A 20,302-nucleotide genomic window follows, 5' to 3' on the forward strand; every position below is an offset into this window, starting at 1 on the left:
GGTATTTTTAAAGGGGGAATTTCAAAAATAACCCTTTTCCAATACCATTTTTTAAAAATACCCCTCTTTCTAATTTTATCAAAAAGTCACAATAAAAATTGAAATTTATCAAAAAAATATGTATAAACTTATATTTATGGACACAAATTATCTTTACATGTGTGTAAATTTATATATATATTTCATAAGTACCGTATAAATACCTTTTAAAAATCATATAAAAAGCTTATAAAAGCTGTGTAAACCTTATAAAAATTGTGTAAACCTTTTAAAAACCTTATAAAAACCATATAAATGCCGTTTAGAACCATTTAAAACCTTCTAAATATTTGGATTTAGTCTCCCAGTAGTAATGATGATCTTGATGTACCTTATCAACCATATAAAAGTTTATAATTTTTTATATTTGAAAAAGGGTATTTTTGAAAATGAATAGAAAAGAGGAATATTTTTAAAAAGGGGTACACCAAAAGGGGTATTTCTCAAAAATTCTCATTTTTAAAAGTGTATTTTTTAAATTCTCCCAATATCATTCCTATTTTTATCATTAACAATATTATTGTTTTGTCAAAAAATACTTAAAAGCACTAAAGAAAATTACTATCAAAATTGAACAATTAATCAACGAAGATTTGGATGTATGCTTCTATTGTATGATGTAAATAAATAAAATGTAAAAATGTCATAAAAATTAAAATTTATTTAATATATTTTTTATAAGTAATAAATAAATTAAAATAATTAAATAAATATACAACAACCCGCGCATATGCGCGGGACATTACCTAGTTATTATGAAAGTCAACAATAGCAATAACATGTTAAGTAATATTATATATCGTTAATATTATCATGTTAATTAATCTACTATTGTGTTAAATCATTTATTATCCTGTTAAAAACAAACATATAGTTTATCGATATCAATTATGTTATACTGCTAAAAGAATTGTTAAATGTATAGGGTTTTTTTGGTCTAATATATAAGTTGATGATAGATAACTAATTATACATATACGACTACTATTCACTTACTTTTTCAGTCAATTGAGTATATAATTTTAACTCACCATTATTATAATAATAATAATATTATTATTATTATTTATTTTGTACAAAATTTTCCATAAAATTATAAAGAAAAAATATGAATTAAAATAAAATCCAAAAGACAAGTTTCCCATATACTACTAAAAAGGTCAAAACATACAAAAGTCATTTCAGACATAATGATTTTGATGACTTTGTCTATTTTTTCTCAACCATCCAAAATGGCCGTGGGAATAGAGAGACCCCTCTTGAGTCTTGACCTTACATCACATTCATTCACTATTTAATCCTCCAACTCCATTCAATAAAGATTCTCTATTCAATTATTCAACTCTCTTTTTCCCTATACATTCGCATGCATCTCTGTCTTATGATTTAGAACGAACCTATTCTGATTCCTATTTATCAAGTCATACATAACTTTGTGCCATTTTAGTATCACAAAATGCATAAATGACATATGAGCTAGTTATTATTGAGCCATTGATTAAATAAGTTGAGAAATGAGCATGTCATATGGGTTGAGATATATTTTGAGCCGTTGTCCTAGAGAACACAACTTCAACCTACCTTCAAAAACTTTTCAATGTTCTAAAATGTTTTATTATTAGATACTACAATATCTTATATCGAAAACTGGACAAGAATTCTGATAAATATATGATATATAGACATTTCCACTAATTATCGATTGATTATAAATTGGAAGTCCATAGTCTAATAGTTATACACCAACGGAATAAGGCTATGATATAATACATAATACATATATGGACTATTCATGGATGTTATCCTATAAACATATCAAATTAGTAAATAATATGAAATAATAGTCACAAAGTTACTATTTTTTTTGAGAATTATATTTGTCACTAGAAAAGTACTTTACAAAAGCAACCGTATACATGTCGTATAAGCCCATATATACATCTCCTTATAAGGCCAAATCAATCAGGTACATTGTCGTGCTCGTGCATATATGCCATTACCAAAAAGGCCATCATGTCGATGGAGACGAGTAGGACCTGGTTTTGGGTAAGATTCCAAATGCAATCCTGCTAGAAAAGTCGTCAAAAAGAACAGAAACATCGACCAAAGGAAAAGACATTAGCATTAGTCACACATAAGACATATATGCACACATCTACTCAAAGACTGATGTGTCCAAAATTATTGAGTTGGGTCTATACAATACAAACTAATTTGAGTGTTCAAAGTAAAACAGCTTTACTCTCTACTTATACGTCATGAATAATAGAGTTTGGTAAATGAAGAATCATTTCAACTGTTGCTGTGACTATACTTGGACTAAAGCAAATAAAATAAAAACTAAAAGCCTAATATAAGACTAAGAGGTTCAAATTCAAGTAGCAATCAATTTGAAATCATTTTATCTAAAGAATTAAGAAAAATGGCACAGAAATGACTAATAGCAGATTAATAAACAATGTGCATAAATTTAGGGTCTTTGATTAGGGTTTTCATATTTTTGTATTTTTCAAAGTAAAGCCTAATATAATGTGCAATTGTGCATGGTTTGATACGGTTTAGGCTTCATCTTGTAATCATATTTTTTTATCGAATATAGTCTTAATTTTTCTAATAATTTTTTTATATTCTTTTTCTTCTATTTTGTTGTTTGGTTCGGATTCAAATTTGATTTTTAGAATTGAGATAAAACATTATCAATTTAAACTACTTTACAGTAAAATTTGGTTTTAAAATTGGTTTGGATCTGATCATACCGATTTGTCTCAGATTAAACACCTTAAACACTAATCTTGAAGATAGTGTCTTACTCTTGCATCAAGAGACAAAGTATTTAAGTAGTTGGTCATTTATCCTAAGGGCTATTGCTATGTTTCTGTATCTTAAAGAAACTGAGAATCAAAGCCATTGAAAATCACACTACAAGTCACATAAACCTTTGCTTCATCTTTACAGTGTCATGCTTCACCTTTAAGCTTGACTTTACAATACATTGACATGAACAGAAGTTCCCTTTCTCTCAAAGATTGTCAAACAAAACAACGATCAAAAAACACTTTTCCTAGGAAATGTTGATACAAAAAATAATTACACAAAAATGTTATTTGCTGCTATTCACATAACAAAACAGAGTATTTACATGGTAACTCATCTTGCTGATCTTCCAAGAAACTCATAGATGCATACCAACTGTACAGTGTTGCATCCCTATCACGCAAAAAAACTTAACTACATCGAAAAATTTGGATACCAATAACTCATATGCCTTTACCACAACTGAGGAAACTCAAAGATGGGATATTCTGAGTAAGTGTTTCAGCCACTTGTGCGGCCGAAGGTCGTAGAGATGGTGAGTTACCAATACAAAGTGCAGCGACATTCAGCATTGTCTTTAACTCATCGATATCAACACTGTCCCTTGCTAACCTCGGGTCCAATAACTGTCTCACCTTGTCTTCTGCGATGTTTACACTCGAATCAAGAACTTCACGGATCAGTGGAGCGGCTATATGCACCAGCATCTCGCCTCTCTCAGCAGAAAACGCTTCTTTTCCTGAAACCAACTCAAGAACAACAACACCAAACCCATACATATCCATATTCTTCAAAGCAATCCCGGTTTTTAAGTAGTGAGGGTCTGTATAACCCGGTGATCCCACCATTTTCACTTGTCTTGATCTAGTCGACATCGTGGGAGGCTGAACCATCGAAGAGAATCCGACTTTAGCTGATCCAAAATCGCAAAGCTTACAATCAAAGTTCTTGTCTAGGAGCACGTTAGACGATTTGATGTCCCCGTGCACAATCTGCGGTGTACATTTCTCATGAATGTGTTCAATAGCTTGAACTAACTGAAACGCAATGGTGGTACGGTTCCTCCATGGCAAGACTTGCTTGCTGCTGCTATGTAGCTTCTCTTGTAGATTCCCTTGGGGAAGATACTCAAGAAGAAGAGCACCATTTTCCTCTGAAACACAAAGACAAAGACCATCAATACATATATCAAACCACTTGCTAAAACATATAAAGATCGAGACTTTGATTCTAATAGAGACTCAATCACTAGTGAATTTGATCTAAAGCTCCCAACTTTACAGAGTCAAGGCAAATACAACAACACAATTGATCTAACACCTTAAAAAGCAATACCTGAATCATCGAAATAGCCGAGAAGCTTGACAATGTTAGGATGTTGAAGACGGAGCAAGATATCAAGCTCAAGTCTAAAGACCTGATAAAGACTGTGGCTACTAACATGAACCTTAAGAGCCGCTTTGTCAGAGCCAGAGAAGCGAGCCATGTAGATACTACTATAGCCACCAGAACCAATCAATCTAGAGAAATTAGAAGTAAGAGTCTCCACATCATCCCAGCTATTGTAACAAGTCACACCAGATCCTTCGATTCTGGGTTTGTCGGTGGTCGTCGTAGATACATCAAATCGAACACAATTCAAGAAACAAGCCATTACAAAAACAGAGCAAAAACAGAGCAGAACAGAGCAAAACTGAGAAAGATCGAGACTTTATTTGTTTTTTAGAGCTTAGATTAGTACACGAAGATGGGTTTGGTTAAAGGTTTTGTGAACTGTAACTAGAGACAGAGAGGATCGAAGAAACTTATGGATTTGGAGACAATGAGATTGTTGGAATTTGTAAAGAAAGAAGAAGGAAAAGGTTTGGACTTTGGGATTTGGGAGGCAGAGTTTGACCGATTGATTATTAATAAATCTGCCATTTTCGATGTTGAATGAAACCTTCCTTCGAAGTAGCTAGCTCTTTGACGTTCTAACTACTACTACTCTTCTTTCAACTTTTTGTTTTATTGCTTTTTGGGATTAAGCAAAACATTTAACACATTTTTTTCTATTTCTTTTTGGACATTTTGGTATTTAGGGAAAATGTAGTGGAAAATTGTTAAATATAAAGGACAAAATTGTTAAATGTGTGGACCTAAGTAATATTTCTGCAAAATCTTTGTGGGTTTGCAATGTTTTGTTGGCAATTTGTGTGGTTTTTTGAGATTATGGGTTTGATTAGATTGTAATTATGTGGTTCTGCCGGGTTAAGCGAGATATTTGATTTTTCTTTAATTCCTTTTAGAATTTGTTTTATTGTTTAGACTAGTTTGATTGTGTTTATTTTGGTTTTGTTATGACTTGCTTTGTAACCAAGGTTGTATTGACATAAAAAAACTCAAATTCAACTAAAAATTAACATTTATTGCTTATCAAAAATTCGTTACAAAAATGTACGAATTTAACTTTATTTTAGTAGTTTTGGTATCTCATATTTTTCTTAATATAAACCATAAATTATATATATGAAAGACGAATGTAAGCTCTGCAAAGATGATTTTTACATTGTATTAATTCTTTTTATAAGCTCCCGAGAGATTATTTCTATTAGGATTTTTTTTTCTGTAAAAGATTAAGTTTTACACCATTTTTGAGATTTTTGACATAATTTACAGAGAATAACTAGGAACGGATAAAAACACGCTAGATAAACTTAGAAAACAACAAAATGCTATGGATCACTAGTGTGTGCTTAAGGCGAATTTGTGGAAAGAAACACTGATTCTGAATCCACAAAACTCGAAAATTTATGTGATTGCTATAGAACCGAAAATCTAAAATCTCCATTTTCATTTCCACCAGCCTATCTAACTAAGGTCAACCTTCAAAACCTCGTAATAAAAGTCTACAGCTTCTCCAAAAACTAAAGCAAAACCGTAAAAGCAACCATGCCACATATTTTTTCATTTTGTTTGCGACCGAGTGAAGTTGTGGTTTGATAGTTCAATAAAGACTCGACTCGATCAAAGAACGTTAGTTGTCTAGCTACAAATCTGTCTTTTCAAAATTATAATTTTGGCTCTTCCACTATTTAATAATATCGTCAAACCAAAAGGTTAGATCTTATGTCTCTTTCTTTGTTTTTTTCTTTTTTTTTTTTGTTTCTCTTACAAAGAAAACGTGAAAGATGCTATTGTAGACCAAGTAACCATATACTCCATAAACCCTACCAAACACCGACAGTCTACTTTTAAATTTAATCACACACACATACTATGTATAGTAATCAAATATGTTTGACCTTGCATCACATATTAGAAACCTTAGTTTAATGCAACATGTTCATAAAGATTTCGAATTGGACAGAAACGTCTAACAGCCAAATTATAAAACTTAACGTCCAATTCCATGTAACCAACTACCAAAGATTGACGACAAAAAACAACTTCATTCATGATCAAAGTTTTTAAGTCCTCCCATTTCGCAATCGACGTGTAAACATGTTTGCTAATCGCTATGGTATATGAAGAGGCAATAGAGGATCTAGTTATTCACTATATGATGTCACCGATTTAACGATAAACTCAGCGGTACTATTAATGTATGCTAACAAACAAATCCAAAACTTGTTGAAGTTATTAGTAATTCTCATAGATTGTCAATATTTATGAATAGAAGATAAAGTCCGCATTTGCTTAGTGCAAAGAACAAACACTCCGAAATAAGTAACCATTGGTTAATATAGAACCTAAGATCCACTTTTAGCATGACAAAACAATCTTAGAAACGTAACATAGATGGAACCTAAGATCTTTGTTGGACAAACAGACAGGTTTAGATGGAAATTAGAATCCTGTTATATAAAATTATAAATGAAACAACTTAGAACCCAAGGCTTCAACAAAAGTGGAGCTCGCATGTTGATGATGCTCGGGATGAACGTGTCGACTCCGTTATCATCTCGAGTTGTGGTACCAAACGTGTATCAGCCACAAATTTTGCAGTCCTTAAGCGACGAGCGTTTTTCAAGATGTAAACCGCAATATCTCTGTCTTGCGGTCTTCCTAAGTAGTCTGACCACGTGAACTTTTGTAGACTCGACAACAAGCATTCGGGAACAGTACTTGGTTCATTCCAGGAAAACATACCATGATTCTCATCATTCTGAGATCAAGGAGAAGAATCAGATTCAAAAAAACTTAATGTGCCATAGAAAAGGAATAATAGCTAACCGAAAGAACTTACAAGTCTTAAATTCATTTCCGATACACACTTTAGTCCTTGTAAGTTAGGAGAGCCATTGAGGAACCGGACAAGGAGATTCGACAGATCCTCTTCAGGTGCATATAGTAGCGTCAGATCCTCAAGGTGGTTAAAGATAAAACCTTCACCAAACATAGCCTGCAGACGGATTAAAAAGGAATTAGCAAAAGAATTTTAAAAGCGAGATTAAAGACTTGCAGTTGTCAACTTGAAACTGATTACCGCTGTGGATATTGTTAGATACTTGACAGAAGTGATTGATCCGATAAGACTCTTAAGATCAGTGGACTCAACTTTGATATATGCTCGTCTCAGCTTAGGCGTATTCTCAATCAACCATGGGTGACTATCATAATTACGATCTACAAGTACAAATTGCTCTAAAGACGAAGCATTTATAACAACCTCATCTAAATGAAAAATAGAAGGGATAAAGAGTGATAAACGTTGCAAAGATGGGACAATAACAGTAAACGTTCCCATATTGTCAAGTTGACATAACGCCACTTGTAGATATTCAAGAACAGGGCAATTAGATAGAAGCCGCTGAAGAGATCCTTCTTTAGCGTAAATCAATTTTCTAAGTTCCAAAGTTCTTAGAGAGGGAAGACAAACCATTCGAGGAACATCCAAGAGAATTCCGCCATTGAGTTTCAAGACCACTAGCGACTTGCAGGTATACAAGCTACTAGGCAATATGTTTAGCTTATCAGAATAATGAGAAACAGAAATCTTCAGCTCACGTATGTAGTGAGAAACTGCTACTACAGCCCACATTCTAATATCTTCAGGTTTCAAAAATATTTACCGCCTAAATCAAGACCGAAGCTTTCTAAAACTGGAGCTCTATGCAATGGCAGATTCCTATTAAGAAAACACTGTAAACTCTTGAATTCAGATTCTGAATAACGTCTACTATCACCAAACTCAAGTTTTGTCAACCACATCCAAAGAAACTCCCAGCGTTTCGACAATATGCTAGTTGATACAGCAACCTTAGTTGGAACATACGACAATATCTTAACCAGTACTTCATCAGGTAACCCACTGATTCTGTCCATATCTTAACAAAAATTAAGAAACTTTCACTGACCCTGAAACAGAAAACACAATACAGACTTAAAAAAGGTGTCTTTCTCAAGCGAACCAAACAAGTAAACAACACAGCCACACAGAGAAGAGGAGGAGAAAAAAACCCTAGAAAGCGATCTCTGGATTGGTAGGAGATGAGTCTTTTTCCAAGTGTAGTTCAGTGGAGGCTCGACCAAGAACAGGAATCAGAAGCGCCTTGAAGAACTGCTTAAGTATTTCTGGAAGTGACAATAATTTTGAATCAAACTTGAATCGAGAGAAGGGCTAAGAAAGAAAAAGGTATCATCAGAGCTTCGTTGTCGCCATTGGGTTTATGGAATGGTTTGATTGGGTCTGGGCTTGGGCTTGGGCTTGGGCTTGGGTTGGGCCTGAAATGGTTTTTTAATCTAAAGATGCACTTATTTTAACAGTTAACCGTCAAGACTCAAGACTATCATCTTCAATCTTCAAGATTACTATCTATCCATCTTCAATCTTCAAGATCAAGATCTGATAGAACCATACAATTTGTCAATTGCAATTGAACAAATACAACATAAAATTATCAAATATATCAACGACCACTTCCATTTACACAGAAAAAAAGGACGTTCATTGTTTTGTCGCCTAAGAAAACAAAAATTTGTGAATTGCAAAAACATAAAAGACTGATTTTTTAACAGATGACACCTGTGAAAGTCTAATTAAGCTCTGCTCTGCTTTTAGTTCTCTTCATCTTTGCCTTAACTCTTGACTTTGCCATTAGTGTTTCTACTGTGTTTATGAAGTTCCCAACAGCCATCACTACCAGAAGAATGCCACAAACCATCACCTGAAAATGACAACATCGACCACGTTTCTTTTACTTTTACTTCCTTTTCTATCGAATATTTGTCGGCTCATACGGGAATATACCCGTTGGAAACAATGCTACAAGAGTGAAAATAATACCTGCCATTCGGTAACTACTCCAGTTACTGTTTTTCTTAGCAACAGCAGTCCAACGTATGCTTCAAACACCTGAGTTTTAGCAAAAGTTACAAACATTGTTAAGCCCAATAAATTTAACAGAAAACATCAACATTACCATCATGTGCAAAGAAAATATCACCTGTAAAATGAACAGTATAGGACATAACAGCCATAGTTGTCCATCAACACCAGCCGTTTCTCCCCATACGACATCCATTCTCTTAGCCTGAATATTAACAACAAAGCACACTTTTGAAGTTACTTTACAAAAGCAGATAGGATTTTGGAGTGAAGAGAAAAAGTTCACATAATAAGGCACCTTTCCCAGTGCAATGCGAGTGTATAATCTTTGGCGTTGGTATCTGTTTTGCAGAAGCATGGCGACACCTTGCATCATAGCCCATTGCAGGAAAAGATGGACTCCTCTCTGTGAAGGATTGAACTCAATCATGACATTTAGTATTTACTTTGTGAACTTTTAGTCTGCACAAAAATAAACTTTAAGCATTACTTGTTTCTGGACACAGTTTGGTTGACCTTTGATTTCCCATGTGAGGCTGACAAGGGCCATAGCCATGGCACAATAGTGATGATATAGCCACCTACAAAACCAAATCAAGTGTAGAGCTTAAGTCACTTCCAACTCATCGGATAAATCAAACAAAGCACCACTACATGATACATATATACAAATCCACTGCATAGTAGCAATACTAAACCCCCACCCACTGAGAACTCCATGGAAACTAAAGTTCTCTATCTCTAATCATAAAATACTAGAGTGATCTAAATTTTTCCTTGACAAAACCATATAAGCTACTAGTTCCTGTACACAAGTCTATGCTTCTATACTGATGAAGGAGACCCTTTAGAGGAGAAATTCGCATCTTTTTTGCCAATCACCATGCCACATGATGAGGCACATGTAGTTCTTCTTCAGTGGTAATGATATCCATCTTGAGTGAAATTTAAGATAAATATTTTACACCATTCAGAAATAGGTATCATTTGCTAACTGCAAATAGCCGAAACACACACAACAAAAAAACTACTTTCGAGAAATATATAAACAATAAGATACTAAGATAAATCAGCAGCATACGCATGTGCTTGGTGAATATAGAACTCAAGATAAACACCCTCTTAGAAACATACTATTTTCTAGACTTAGTTATGTCCTATGACTTTTATCAAACTACACATGTGCTTTGGTTGAGCACCACATAGGACCTATGTTCAACATATAGCATATGTATGTTCAAAATATAGCATGATACATCCATCTGAGATGACACAATTACAGTATCCAAAATTAAAATTTATTCGAAGGTAACTAACAACTCATGATACAAAGAACACTCCAAATTCAAAGAACTTAGCAGCAAGAGCAAAGACAAACTCAATAAATCATAACATTCATAATCAAACAGATGAGAGGGAATGCATAAAAGAGTACCATGGACGAATATCGCTCCCATTAACTCTTAATATGTTCTCCCTCATAGCCAACCCAGCATAAAGAAACAACAGCCAAGCCTGATAAAAAAGATAAAAACTTTTTACACTCTAATCTCAAAAATTCAACACATTACACAATGTTTAACCAAACTCTTTAAAATTACCTCATAGAGCTGGACAGGAAATGCAGGCAAACAACCACCCCAGTAATAAGATCTAAGGATTAAAAGTGTTGCAGGGAAAAAAAGAAAAAGAAGAGCAGTCCTGTCCTGTTCCATTAACAAACGTAATTAGATTCAACAATCCAAGACTAAGGACACATGCAAGCAAAAACAAAAACGATACTAACTCTGTAGCTATTGTATTCTTCTTTAACTTTAAGCTGAACATCTTTACGCAAAGCTCGAACATTCACAGGCCCCAAGAACATTCTCACAAACCGTCCTGTTTCACTCAATTTCATGAAATCAAAAACCAAAACCTGAACCAAAGATTACAACAATTGAAGTGCTCTGTGCTCCTCACCTTGAGGTTTCGATGGGAGAAACGAAGATATCTCTCCATCAACAAGCATGCATCGAGCACGATGCAGATCTTCCTCAAGCTACACAATCACAATTCCAATTTCAATAATCGTGAAACCAAAATCAAATTTAATAGATTTGAGAAGAAGAAGAAGGAACAAATCAATGCCTTCTCGACGAGTTTAGGATCGAGTTTTTTGTCGGAGACGAGAGTAGAGTGGAGACGACGGATTGATGAATCAACGGCGGAGGCGTTTTGACGGAGAGATAGCTCTTGTTGAGAAGATGAAGAGATGAAAGAAGCGGATGATTCGTTAAGCTCCTTGACCTCGTCTACTATTCGTTTCACTTCGTCTTCGAGTTCTGCCATTGATTGATTTTGTGATGATGAGATCGGATTTGGATTTGTGGAGATGAAAGAAACGATGATTTTGATTTGAATTGGTTTGTTCTAGAAGAAGAATAAGAAGAAGAAGAAAAGGTTTGAATCTGTTTTTTTTTTGGGTTAGTGTTAAGCGTTTTGAGTGTGATTAACGAAAATAGCATCAAATCAATCACACACGCTTTGTTCATACCCACACCTTTTTCTTCTATTATCTTTGTGTGTGTGTGTGTGTTTTTTTTTAATTAATCAAACAAAAAAATAAATATAATTAAGCAAATGACATGAAATCATATGTAAAAAGTTTGATGTTTAAGGGTGATTTATGTTCAACAAAGATTGAATTTCTACAATCTAAAAATTAGTTAATATTAATATATACTCTATCTGTTTCTTTTTAAATGATGTTTAAGGTTATTACACACATATTAAGAAAATATATATTTTTCTTGTTTTTTTAAAACATCATTAATTAAAATGAATTCAACTAATTACAAAATAAGATGTAAAATATGATTGGTCAAAAAGTATTAAACACATTTAGTTTTTGCATAAAAAGTTGAAAACATTACTTAAAATGAAACAATTTTTTTTGAACTAAAAAATCACTTAAATTGAAACGGAGGGAGTAGTAAACTTAAAGAAGTTATCATTGAGAATATGTGGGAGAAAATAATGTATTTGAAATTGATAAATTATTAATTTTTAGTTTGTGTAAAAATTCCAAGCCTCAATCTTTTAGGAACATAAAAAGTATATTTAATGGTTTTGTTGGATTTGTTTTTTCTTCGTGTATAAAAATTAAGTTTTAGTTAAGTTCATGTAGTTATAGGTATGATTCAAAATCATGTGTATTACACCCAAAAAAACTATGAGGATCGACGGATTCTCACACATATTGTATCTATCAATATTTTCTAAATTTTTTTTTATCTGTATTGATTCTAAATATACGAATATTAGGACAGAAATAAAAAGTAGATCTAATCAAAAAAATCTTAATTTAAGAATATAATAGAAATAGGCTCGTACAATGGGCGAGATATATTTTAATTTAATGTTGTTAGAAATAGGGACACTTTTTTAACTACTATATCTTAATCAACTTAAACACAAAAAGGAACCAAGTACATAATACAGACATAAATCAACAAACCAGAAAAAAAATTAGAAAAAAAAAAATTACAAACAATTAACCATTTTTTAAATAGACAATAATGATTTTTACACATTTATTACATCTTATATACATATTTACACATTTATTACAACATTCCAGATTGTTTTTCTAGTGATATCCCGATTAGGGACATGTTTTTTTTTTTTTTTAATTATTAGACAAACAAGTAACATGATTTTTTTTTTTCTTTGCTAATTGTGATTTAAGTTGAATCTTCAATTTTATAAAACTAAAGAAGTTTTAGGATTCCCTTGCTTATACGTCTGTACCAATTGAAGAAGACGTCTGATAACAATGCTACCACCAGAGCGATGAAGTAGAACTTGGAGACGATGCTCTAGCTGATTGACGTCGTCCTGTGATTTCGAGAACCTTAGCCAAAGTCGATTTAGGTGTTTGTACAATGATTCGAAAGAGAGGTAATCCAATCTGTAAACCCTTAGAGACTTTGAGATGCGGTTACAGTAATGGCCAAATCTTGGGTTCTTTTGAGTTTGAGATCGAGATTTGCGCTCAGTGTACAACTCTGATGATGGCACAAGTATGGTTTTTGTATCTAAATTTGCCTGAAAAGAACACAAAACGAGAAATATATAAAGACACATGCACTATTAAAGATATAAAGATATAAATCTCAAACTCTATTCGAGTTTATTGGATGTTTAACTCAACTTAGTTTTTAATCAATGATTTACAAATCCTAGTTAATATCATGAGTTTTTTTAATTGATGAATATCAAAATATAAATTGCAATCGTATGTCACTCGATTACTGATTTTTTTTAAGTGCGAGATAACATTTTGTGTTGCTGTAACTTGTAACTTGAAATACAAGTTACAGAATGACATAGCTAATTATGTTGTATACATATTACCAAAAAAAAAAAAAAGTAATACTCTCAGTGTTTCATTTTAAATGATGTTTTAGCCAAAAAAAAATTTTCATTATAAGTGATGTTTTTAATTTTCTATGCAAAAATTTAATGTATTTAATATGTTTTGACCATTCATATTTTATATTATATTTTTTTATTGGTTGAATTCATATTAGTTAATGATGTTTTATGGAAAATAAGTAATTTATATGTTTTATTAATTGGTGTGCCAAAACCTTAAACATATAAATAAATTTGTAGGTGAACCGCGAACCCCTCATATATATATATAAGGAAATTCAAAATGATTTTGTTTTGAAAGCCTTTTGAAATGATTTTGTTTTAAGAGCCTTCTTAGGTATTTAAAATACATATTTAAATCTTATGCTATTTTTGTCAATTAGCTAATTTCATGAATGATTTGAAAAGTTTTAGAATAAGTAATATGTGAATTATAGTGTGACATACCTGAACATCATCGCCATCTGATGAGAACCCCTTATTTGGTTGCGTTTCATGGTCTGTTTCATAGGAGATGTGCGTATCTGTTTGCTTCTCAACCTCACCACAAGATAACTCTTGGCTGTTCATGAATACTGTTGAAACATTAGGCAACAAAGGTCCCATATCTGCCATTGCATGGCCCTTAAGCTCCTCGGCATATTTGCGAAGAGCAAGTGGGTTCCCATCAAAGCGTTTAATCATTGGAAGGTACTCCAAATGATTTTCTTCTATAACATCTTTCCCATAGGCATACCTTGTGACTAGCTTCAAAGCGTCTTTATCATTTAGACCTTTAAGCTCATATATCTCATTCATCTGGCACTGTTCAAGAACTTTTCTATCTCTGGATGTTATGATGATCAAGCTCCCTCGACCAAACTTATCAAATCCACCAAGAAATGACTTTGCGCTTTGAACTTTTTGCACATCGTCTAAAACAACAATAACCCTTTTCTTGCGGTAGGTTGGCTCTGAATCCGAACTACTTTGGCCAAACGTTTCCATTGGAGTCTCACTCAAGTATTCAAGAGATAAAGACTTAGGTCCCATGCCATTATATCCTGTTTGAAAGTCTTTGTTGAAGCAAGAAGCATCATAATCACTACAAATTCGGCGAAAGATGGCTCTAACGAGAGTCGTCTTACCAATGCCATGCTTACCACAAATTCCTAAAGTGTAAATGGCCCATGGTTGCTTGCATAGCAAGTTTTCTATCTCTAGTTGCCGCTCGTAAATCCCAATCTCTTCTGTTGGATAGAGCTTCTCAAATACATCCCTGGCTATATCTTCTTGGAATTCATATTCACTGCAATCAAACGTGTTTGATTAAACATTTATGTGAAATGAAGCTTTTTCGACCAAAAAAAAAAATGTGAATGAAGCTTTTGACCTATGATCAAATCAATAGTAAACAGTGTAATTTGTCCTTCATTTTGAAAAAGAGTAAAAAGCTTTTAGGAAATGTGGTAAAAGCAATATTCTAAAAGGCGGTTTAGGCGTTCGTGTCATTAACTCGTTGTATAAATCCTTAATTTATTATCTAGTTAACACCAACACTATTGGAAATTTAGACATGTTGAATCATGTCAATTTACTAGCAATTCTTGGGTTCACCCCTTCTTGTTCACCTTTTATTATTTTAACCAATAAAAATAGAGTATTATACCATGTTAGAGAATATATAAAAATAAATAAAATTGAAATCATAAAACAAAACAAATTATGGGAACAAAATATGTGTACATATAACCACTATTTTATAAATCCAAATAGACGTATAATTTTGTCTTAATTGTAAAATATAAACTCTAACTACTCATTTATAAACCCAGACCGACATACAATTTCGTTTTAGTTGTAAAATCTAAACCAGAACCACTTATTTACAAACCCAAACTAATATATAATTTTGTTTTAATTGTAAAATCTAAGCCCTAACCACTCTTTTATAAACCCAAACCGACGTATAATCTATACAGATTTTGTTTCCTAAATCGATTTTATTTTTCTAATTTTAATTTTAGTTTCTTTTTTAAACATGATATGACGTGGCATAATACTCTCTTTTTATTGGTCAAGATAATAGGAGGTGAACTACTCTTATTCACCTCCTATTGATTAACCAATCAAAATAAAACAATATGCCATGTAATATTATATTTAAAAATAAATCAAAAATAAAACAAACCTTAACCCACTCTTTTATAAAGGGAATATTGTTTGTTATGCCACTTTCATAACTCAAAATTATATTACTGCCACTTTGACCAAAACCTTCTCAAAAATGCCAGTTTGTCTATTTGTGGCAGTGTCACAATGACGAAATTAACCTCGCAGAAAAAACAAAAAAAGATGATGGACGAGATATGATGGACCAGATCTGTTCCACCAGAACTGGTTCGGGTCTAGTCTACCAAAATTGGTTGACCGAATCTTGTCCATCTACAGACAAAATGTATGATATATTGTGCAAATCTAGCTAGATCATGAATAAAATCTTCTATAAACACATTACTTATTTCATCATATGGTGAATCACTTGTGGTTTCAAAAGATTTGCATGATGGACAAGATTAATTAATCAAAATGGAAATGTTTGGTCCATCGAAACTAGTCCGTTAGATCTGGTCCACCGAATTTGGTCCATCGGATTTTGTCCATCAGAGATGCAACACATAATTTCGCCGATCGGAATCAGTCGATTTCTTTACTGGAGTAGATGCGGGTGAAAAAAATCTCTGATCCAAATACTTCTTATAATTGTGAAGAGTTTTATTTGTGGTTAGATAAATAAAGAGAAGATGAAAGAAGAAGAGAGAGAGATGAGACAAGGACAAAATTGTCTTTTTAATATGTCTTGTGGCAAGTGGGAAAAGGCTAGAGAAAATGTGGCACTCCATAAAATATTTGTTACTGTTCATGGCATAAAATATAATTTTCTCTTTTATAAACCCAAACCTTAATATGATTTTGTTTAATTAAAAAATTTAAATCCTAACCTTTAATTTATCAACCCAAACTGAAATATAAATTTGTCTAATTACAAAATCTTAACCCTAACAACTAGTTTGTCAATCCAAACCGAAATGTAATTTCGTTTCATTACAAAATCTAAATCCTAACCACTATTTTGTCAACCCAAGCTGAAATATAATTTTGTTTAATTAAAAAATCTAAACCATAACTACTAATTTATTAGCCCAAACCGAAATAGATTTTCTTAATAAATATTGTACACTAAAATTTAATTACTTATTCAAAAACTAGTCTCAAAACTTTGTTGTATTCAAATCATATTCTAAATTTATATATTTGATTAATAAATAATCTTATGTATTAGACTATATATGTTAAAATCATAGTAAAGACTAAAAAATCTTAGTAATTACTATAAATTTTAATTAATGATTCAAAAAATATTCTCGTATATTTGTATTCAAATCATATTTTAAATTTATCTATTTTATTAATAAAATAACATATTTAATACTAAGTAACAAAAATCATAAAAACTTTCAACATATCATAATTTATATATGTATGAGCGGGAAAAGAAGTTGTTATTTTCATTCATACCACATAGTTTAATGGTTTATTAGGATGGTTAATTCAAAAAAATTTGCTGGGTAGACTCCTTGGAGTCGATCCTTTTATTTACCCCTTAATTTATTATCCAATCATAAGTTGTTACCTAATAAAAGCAAATACAATAAAAATTTAAATTATCCATATAAAAGGTTAACAGTATACCATTGAGTTTTTATTTTACGATGTTATATGTCGGTTTGGGTTTTTCAAAGACTGTAAAGGGTTTAGATTTAATATGATTTTGATGGTTTTAGCCTTTTAAGGAAGTTTTTATGATTTATTGCAAATTCACTCAAATCCTACTTAAACCCACAAGATTTAATTTTTTTTATTTATAAATAATGATTAAAATTTATTGATTTCATATAATTTTGATCATTTGAGTAAACTTAAGAATTTTATTATTATTTATTTTAAAGTAGTTTTTCAAATCATTAGTCTAATAACATATATATATATATTTTTAATTTGATACAATAAGTTTTAATACATTATATACCCCTTTTTAAAAATACAACTTTTTAATAATACCCCCTTTTCAAACTTTATAAAAATGTTGAAATTTATCCAAATATGTGTGTAAGCTTATAAATATACACACAAATTACCTTGTATGTATATAAAATTTTATAGGTCTTTCATAAATAGCGTAAACATAACTTATAAAAACCTTTTAAAAACCTTGTAAAACTTGCAAAAAACAATTTAAAACCTTTTAAACATTATAAAATATTTGTAACGAATCTCCCAGTAATAGTTATTATATAGAAGTACCTTATAAACCATTTAAAACTTTATAATTTGTCATATTTAAACACGGTTATTTCTAAAAATAGATAGATCAAAAGGATATTTTTGAAAAACAGTACACAAAAAGGGGTATTTCTCAAAAATTCTCTTATATATTTCCCTTAATAATATATGAATTATTATTTCTTAACACAATAGGTTTAATATTTGATTAAATACACTCCTTAATAATTTAGAGGGAATTTTAGTGTGAAAAAAAAATGTAGTAGGAATTTGGCTCTCAAACTATATAATAATTTAGTAATAATAAGATTTAAGATTATTTTCTTTCTAGAAAACAACCTCATCCAGTTTGTAATCTTTTCTTTTTTTTTTGGACAAATCGTAATCTCTATACCTTCGTTTAGCATCATATTCATGGCCATGTGGCCACTTCATCATCAATCTTTGGAGGGCACCAAGATTCTTAATATGTTCCTTCACGGATGCTATACTGATGCCATAGAACACCGGAACCACCACAAAGTCGTCGTTGTCACAGCATGGGTGCTTATTATACTTCTCCAAGATTGACTTATGAAACGTTTTGGAGAAAACTACCACGAATGCTCTTAAGTTGCAGAATCGTTCTGATTCGCTCTCTATCTCCGCTGCTTCATCATGGTCGTTGTTTTTGCCGTCAAGGAACGCATAGATTCCTTGCCGCTCGAAAGCAAGGTTGAGGTAGCTGATGAAAGAGGATACGCATGAATCTTTGCCGTCGAAACTGAGATAAACGTTGTGGTTAACTTCATTCTCTTTGTTCTCCATTCGAGATAGCCAATAGATATGGACTATGTCATATAGTTTTTGTAATTGTTGTCCCTGAGGGTTATCGATGAAAGTATAGTTTTTGTGTATAAAAATTGTGCCTATACTTAGATATATATATTGACGAGATATATATCGTGTGTACACAAGGTAGGTGTGTCAATCACGTTGACTCTGTATGGCCTTCCCCGAAACATGCTTATGTTAATGTTCGACCTGGCCAACTCGAAATATTTCTGAGTTTTATATTTCAAAGCTGGTCCCGCGCTAACAGAACTACAAGGCTTATAAATTTATAACATGTCTTAGAAAAATAACGTTTAAATAAGAATTTAGATAACTAATCACTATTCAAAATTTAGATAACTAATAATTTTTTTTAAAATCCTGAAGAGTATTCACTAAAACCAACTAAATTTGGCTAAGTTATTGCTTCGGCACGGCTGAATTAACTTGTTCCGGCTAGCTGAGTTATCGACAATGACTTAGTTGTGGTATGTCATTATGGCCGATTTATGTGTGAAAGTTATAAATCAGCCGTAATAAGATGGATTAATGTAAAACTCGGCCTAGTTACGGCTGACTTATTAGCGAATGGTTAATTACCAGAATAGCATGCAATTACGACTAACTTATTAAAGATACAGCTGAGTTAAAGATTTACAGTTGAGTTACGGCTGAACTTGGCAGCCGTTTTTCAGTTTTTAATTACTCTAATAGCATGCATTCATGTTTCGGCTGACTTAAAGTTTTGTTTGATGAACGTTTTAATTAGGCTGATTTACGTGTTCATTTGGTAACACCATTGTTGATAGTAGCAGCCGTAACTTAACTATAAATCACATACATGTTGTAAATCTTACACAAGTTACTAAAAAATCCCACTTTGAATACTTAAGTGTATTTGTTTAAAGGCTTTTCGGACAAGTCCGAACCCGACCTGACTTAACCCAAAAAAATATTTTGCCTTATAAGGTCTAATTTTTTTTGAACATATATATTTTTATCCCAAATCTGATATTTTTCAGTGACGGGCAAAACTAATTCGCTAACTTTAACCCTAATTGACATGCTTAGAAACACTCCTCTAGTACATTGCCAAGTTGTTTTTAAAACTCTAAAACTTTTTATTCTGAAGATATATTTTGATGAAATGACTTTAATCGGTCAAAGTCAGATGGATGAACTACCTAAACTCAATAATGTCTACAAAACTGTCATCATGACTTTTTAGAGTTGAACATAAAACACAATATCCTTTTAAGCAGACGAAAGTTCGGGGATTTCGACAACGAATGCACTGTCGGAGGTTTTGACAACGAATGCTTCGCTTCATTGAATACATACACTACATTTGTTTTTTTAGACGCATATTATATATTGAAACCATACTACTCTCTCTCACTCTATATTTTCAATGCATCTTTTACATTAAACTTTCTAATTTTACCTTCAATTTAAAACTAACAAAACCCGTAAATTACTAATTCAATAGAGGCATATGTATTTTTTAATTTGTGTGAAATGTGTCATAATAACATTGTTTGTGAAATAAAAAAGTATTTTTTTATGAGTTTTTGGATCACCAGT

At 31.9% G+C, this 20,302-nt stretch overlaps 4 protein-coding genes across 4 annotated transcripts; all 4 read right to left on the reverse strand.

The window, feature by feature from the left end:
- Positions 1-2,965: 2,965 nt before the first annotated feature.
- On the reverse strand, positions 2,966-4,801 carry LOC17883368 (probable receptor-like protein kinase At4g10390). The gene is made up of 2 exons (XM_006288054.2): positions 4,189-4,801; positions 2,966-4,006 (listed from the first exon to the last, which is right to left on the reverse strand). Exons 1-2 carry the CDS (start codon positions 4,505-4,507, stop codon positions 3,297-3,299), a joined length of 1,029 nt encoding a protein of 342 aa, XP_006288116.1. The 5' UTR covers positions 4,508-4,801; the 3' UTR covers positions 2,966-3,296.
- A 1,757-nt stretch (positions 4,802-6,558) lies between these two features.
- Positions 6,559-8,615, reverse strand: LOC17883567 (FBD-associated F-box protein At4g10400). The gene is given in 5 exon segments (XM_023781587.1): positions 6,559-7,000; positions 7,082-7,237; positions 7,322-7,897; positions 7,900-8,193; positions 8,296-8,615. Coding segments are annotated over 4 exon segments (1,260 nt in total). The 5' UTR covers positions 8,161-8,193; positions 8,296-8,615; the 3' UTR covers positions 6,559-6,733.
- A 105-nt stretch (positions 8,616-8,720) lies between these two features.
- LOC17883304 (transmembrane protein 120 homolog) lies at positions 8,721-11,620 on the reverse strand. The gene is made up of 10 exons (XM_006288974.2): positions 11,294-11,620; positions 11,126-11,204; positions 10,950-11,044; positions 10,765-10,869; positions 10,599-10,678; positions 9,654-9,744; positions 9,462-9,569; positions 9,282-9,368; positions 9,122-9,190; positions 8,721-9,002 (listed from the first exon to the last, which is right to left on the reverse strand). The coding sequence occupies exons 1-10, from the start codon at positions 11,492-11,494 to the stop codon at positions 8,871-8,873; spliced, it is 1,047 nt and encodes a 348-aa protein (XP_006289036.1). The 5' UTR covers positions 11,495-11,620; the 3' UTR covers positions 8,721-8,870.
- A 1,104-nt stretch (positions 11,621-12,724) lies between these two features.
- LOC111830111 (protein DA1-related 4-like) lies at positions 12,725-18,756 on the reverse strand. Its single transcript, XM_023781334.1, has 3 exons — positions 18,300-18,756; positions 14,030-14,870; positions 12,725-13,252 (listed from the first exon to the last, which is right to left on the reverse strand). Exons 1-3 carry the CDS (start codon positions 18,710-18,712, stop codon positions 12,908-12,910), a joined length of 1,599 nt encoding a protein of 532 aa, XP_023637102.1. The 5' UTR covers positions 18,713-18,756; the 3' UTR covers positions 12,725-12,907.
- Positions 18,757-20,302: the final 1,546 nt, after the last annotated feature.

This window comes from Capsella rubella, unplaced genomic scaffold, assembly GCF_000375325.1.
Source record: "Capsella rubella cultivar Monte Gargano unplaced genomic scaffold, Caprub1_0 scaffold_6, whole genome shotgun sequence".
In the NCBI taxonomy this organism is placed as follows: Eukaryota; Viridiplantae; Streptophyta; class Magnoliopsida; order Brassicales; family Brassicaceae; genus Capsella; species Capsella rubella.

Bases quoted from the DNA above. Each gene is read 5' to 3' on its own strand.
- LOC111830111 (XM_023781334.1), bottom strand. From the start codon at position 18,712: ATGGAGAACAAAGAGAATGAAGTTAACCACAACGTTTATCTCAGTTTC. The intron at 14,871-18,299 runs GTATAGAGATTA...GTTTGATTGCAG, and splicing joins GAATATGATGCTAAACGAAG to TGAATATGAATTCCAAGAAG. The intron at 13,253-14,029 runs GTATGTCACACT...TGTTCTTTTCAG, and splicing joins CAGATGGCGATGATGTTCAG to GCAAATTTAGATACAAAAAC.
- LOC17883304 (XM_006288974.2), bottom strand. From the start codon at position 11,494: ATGGCAGAACTCGAAGACGAAGTGAAACGAATAGTAGACGAGGTCAAG. The intron at 10,679-10,764 runs GTAATTTTAAAG...CTTTTTTATCAG, and splicing joins TTCCTGTCCAGCTCTATGAG to GCTTGGCTGTTGTTTCTTTA. The intron at 9,369-9,461 runs GTGCCTTATTAT...GTTAATATTCAG, and splicing joins CTCGCATTGCACTGGGAAAG to GCTAAGAGAATGGATGTCGT.
- LOC17883368 (XM_006288054.2), bottom strand. From the start codon at position 4,507: ATGGCTTGTTTCTTGAATTGTGTTCGATTTGATGTATCTACGACGACC. The intron at 4,007-4,188 runs GTATTGCTTTTT...TTTGTGTTTCAG, and splicing joins CGGCTATTTCGATGATTCAG to AGGAAAATGGTGCTCTTCTT.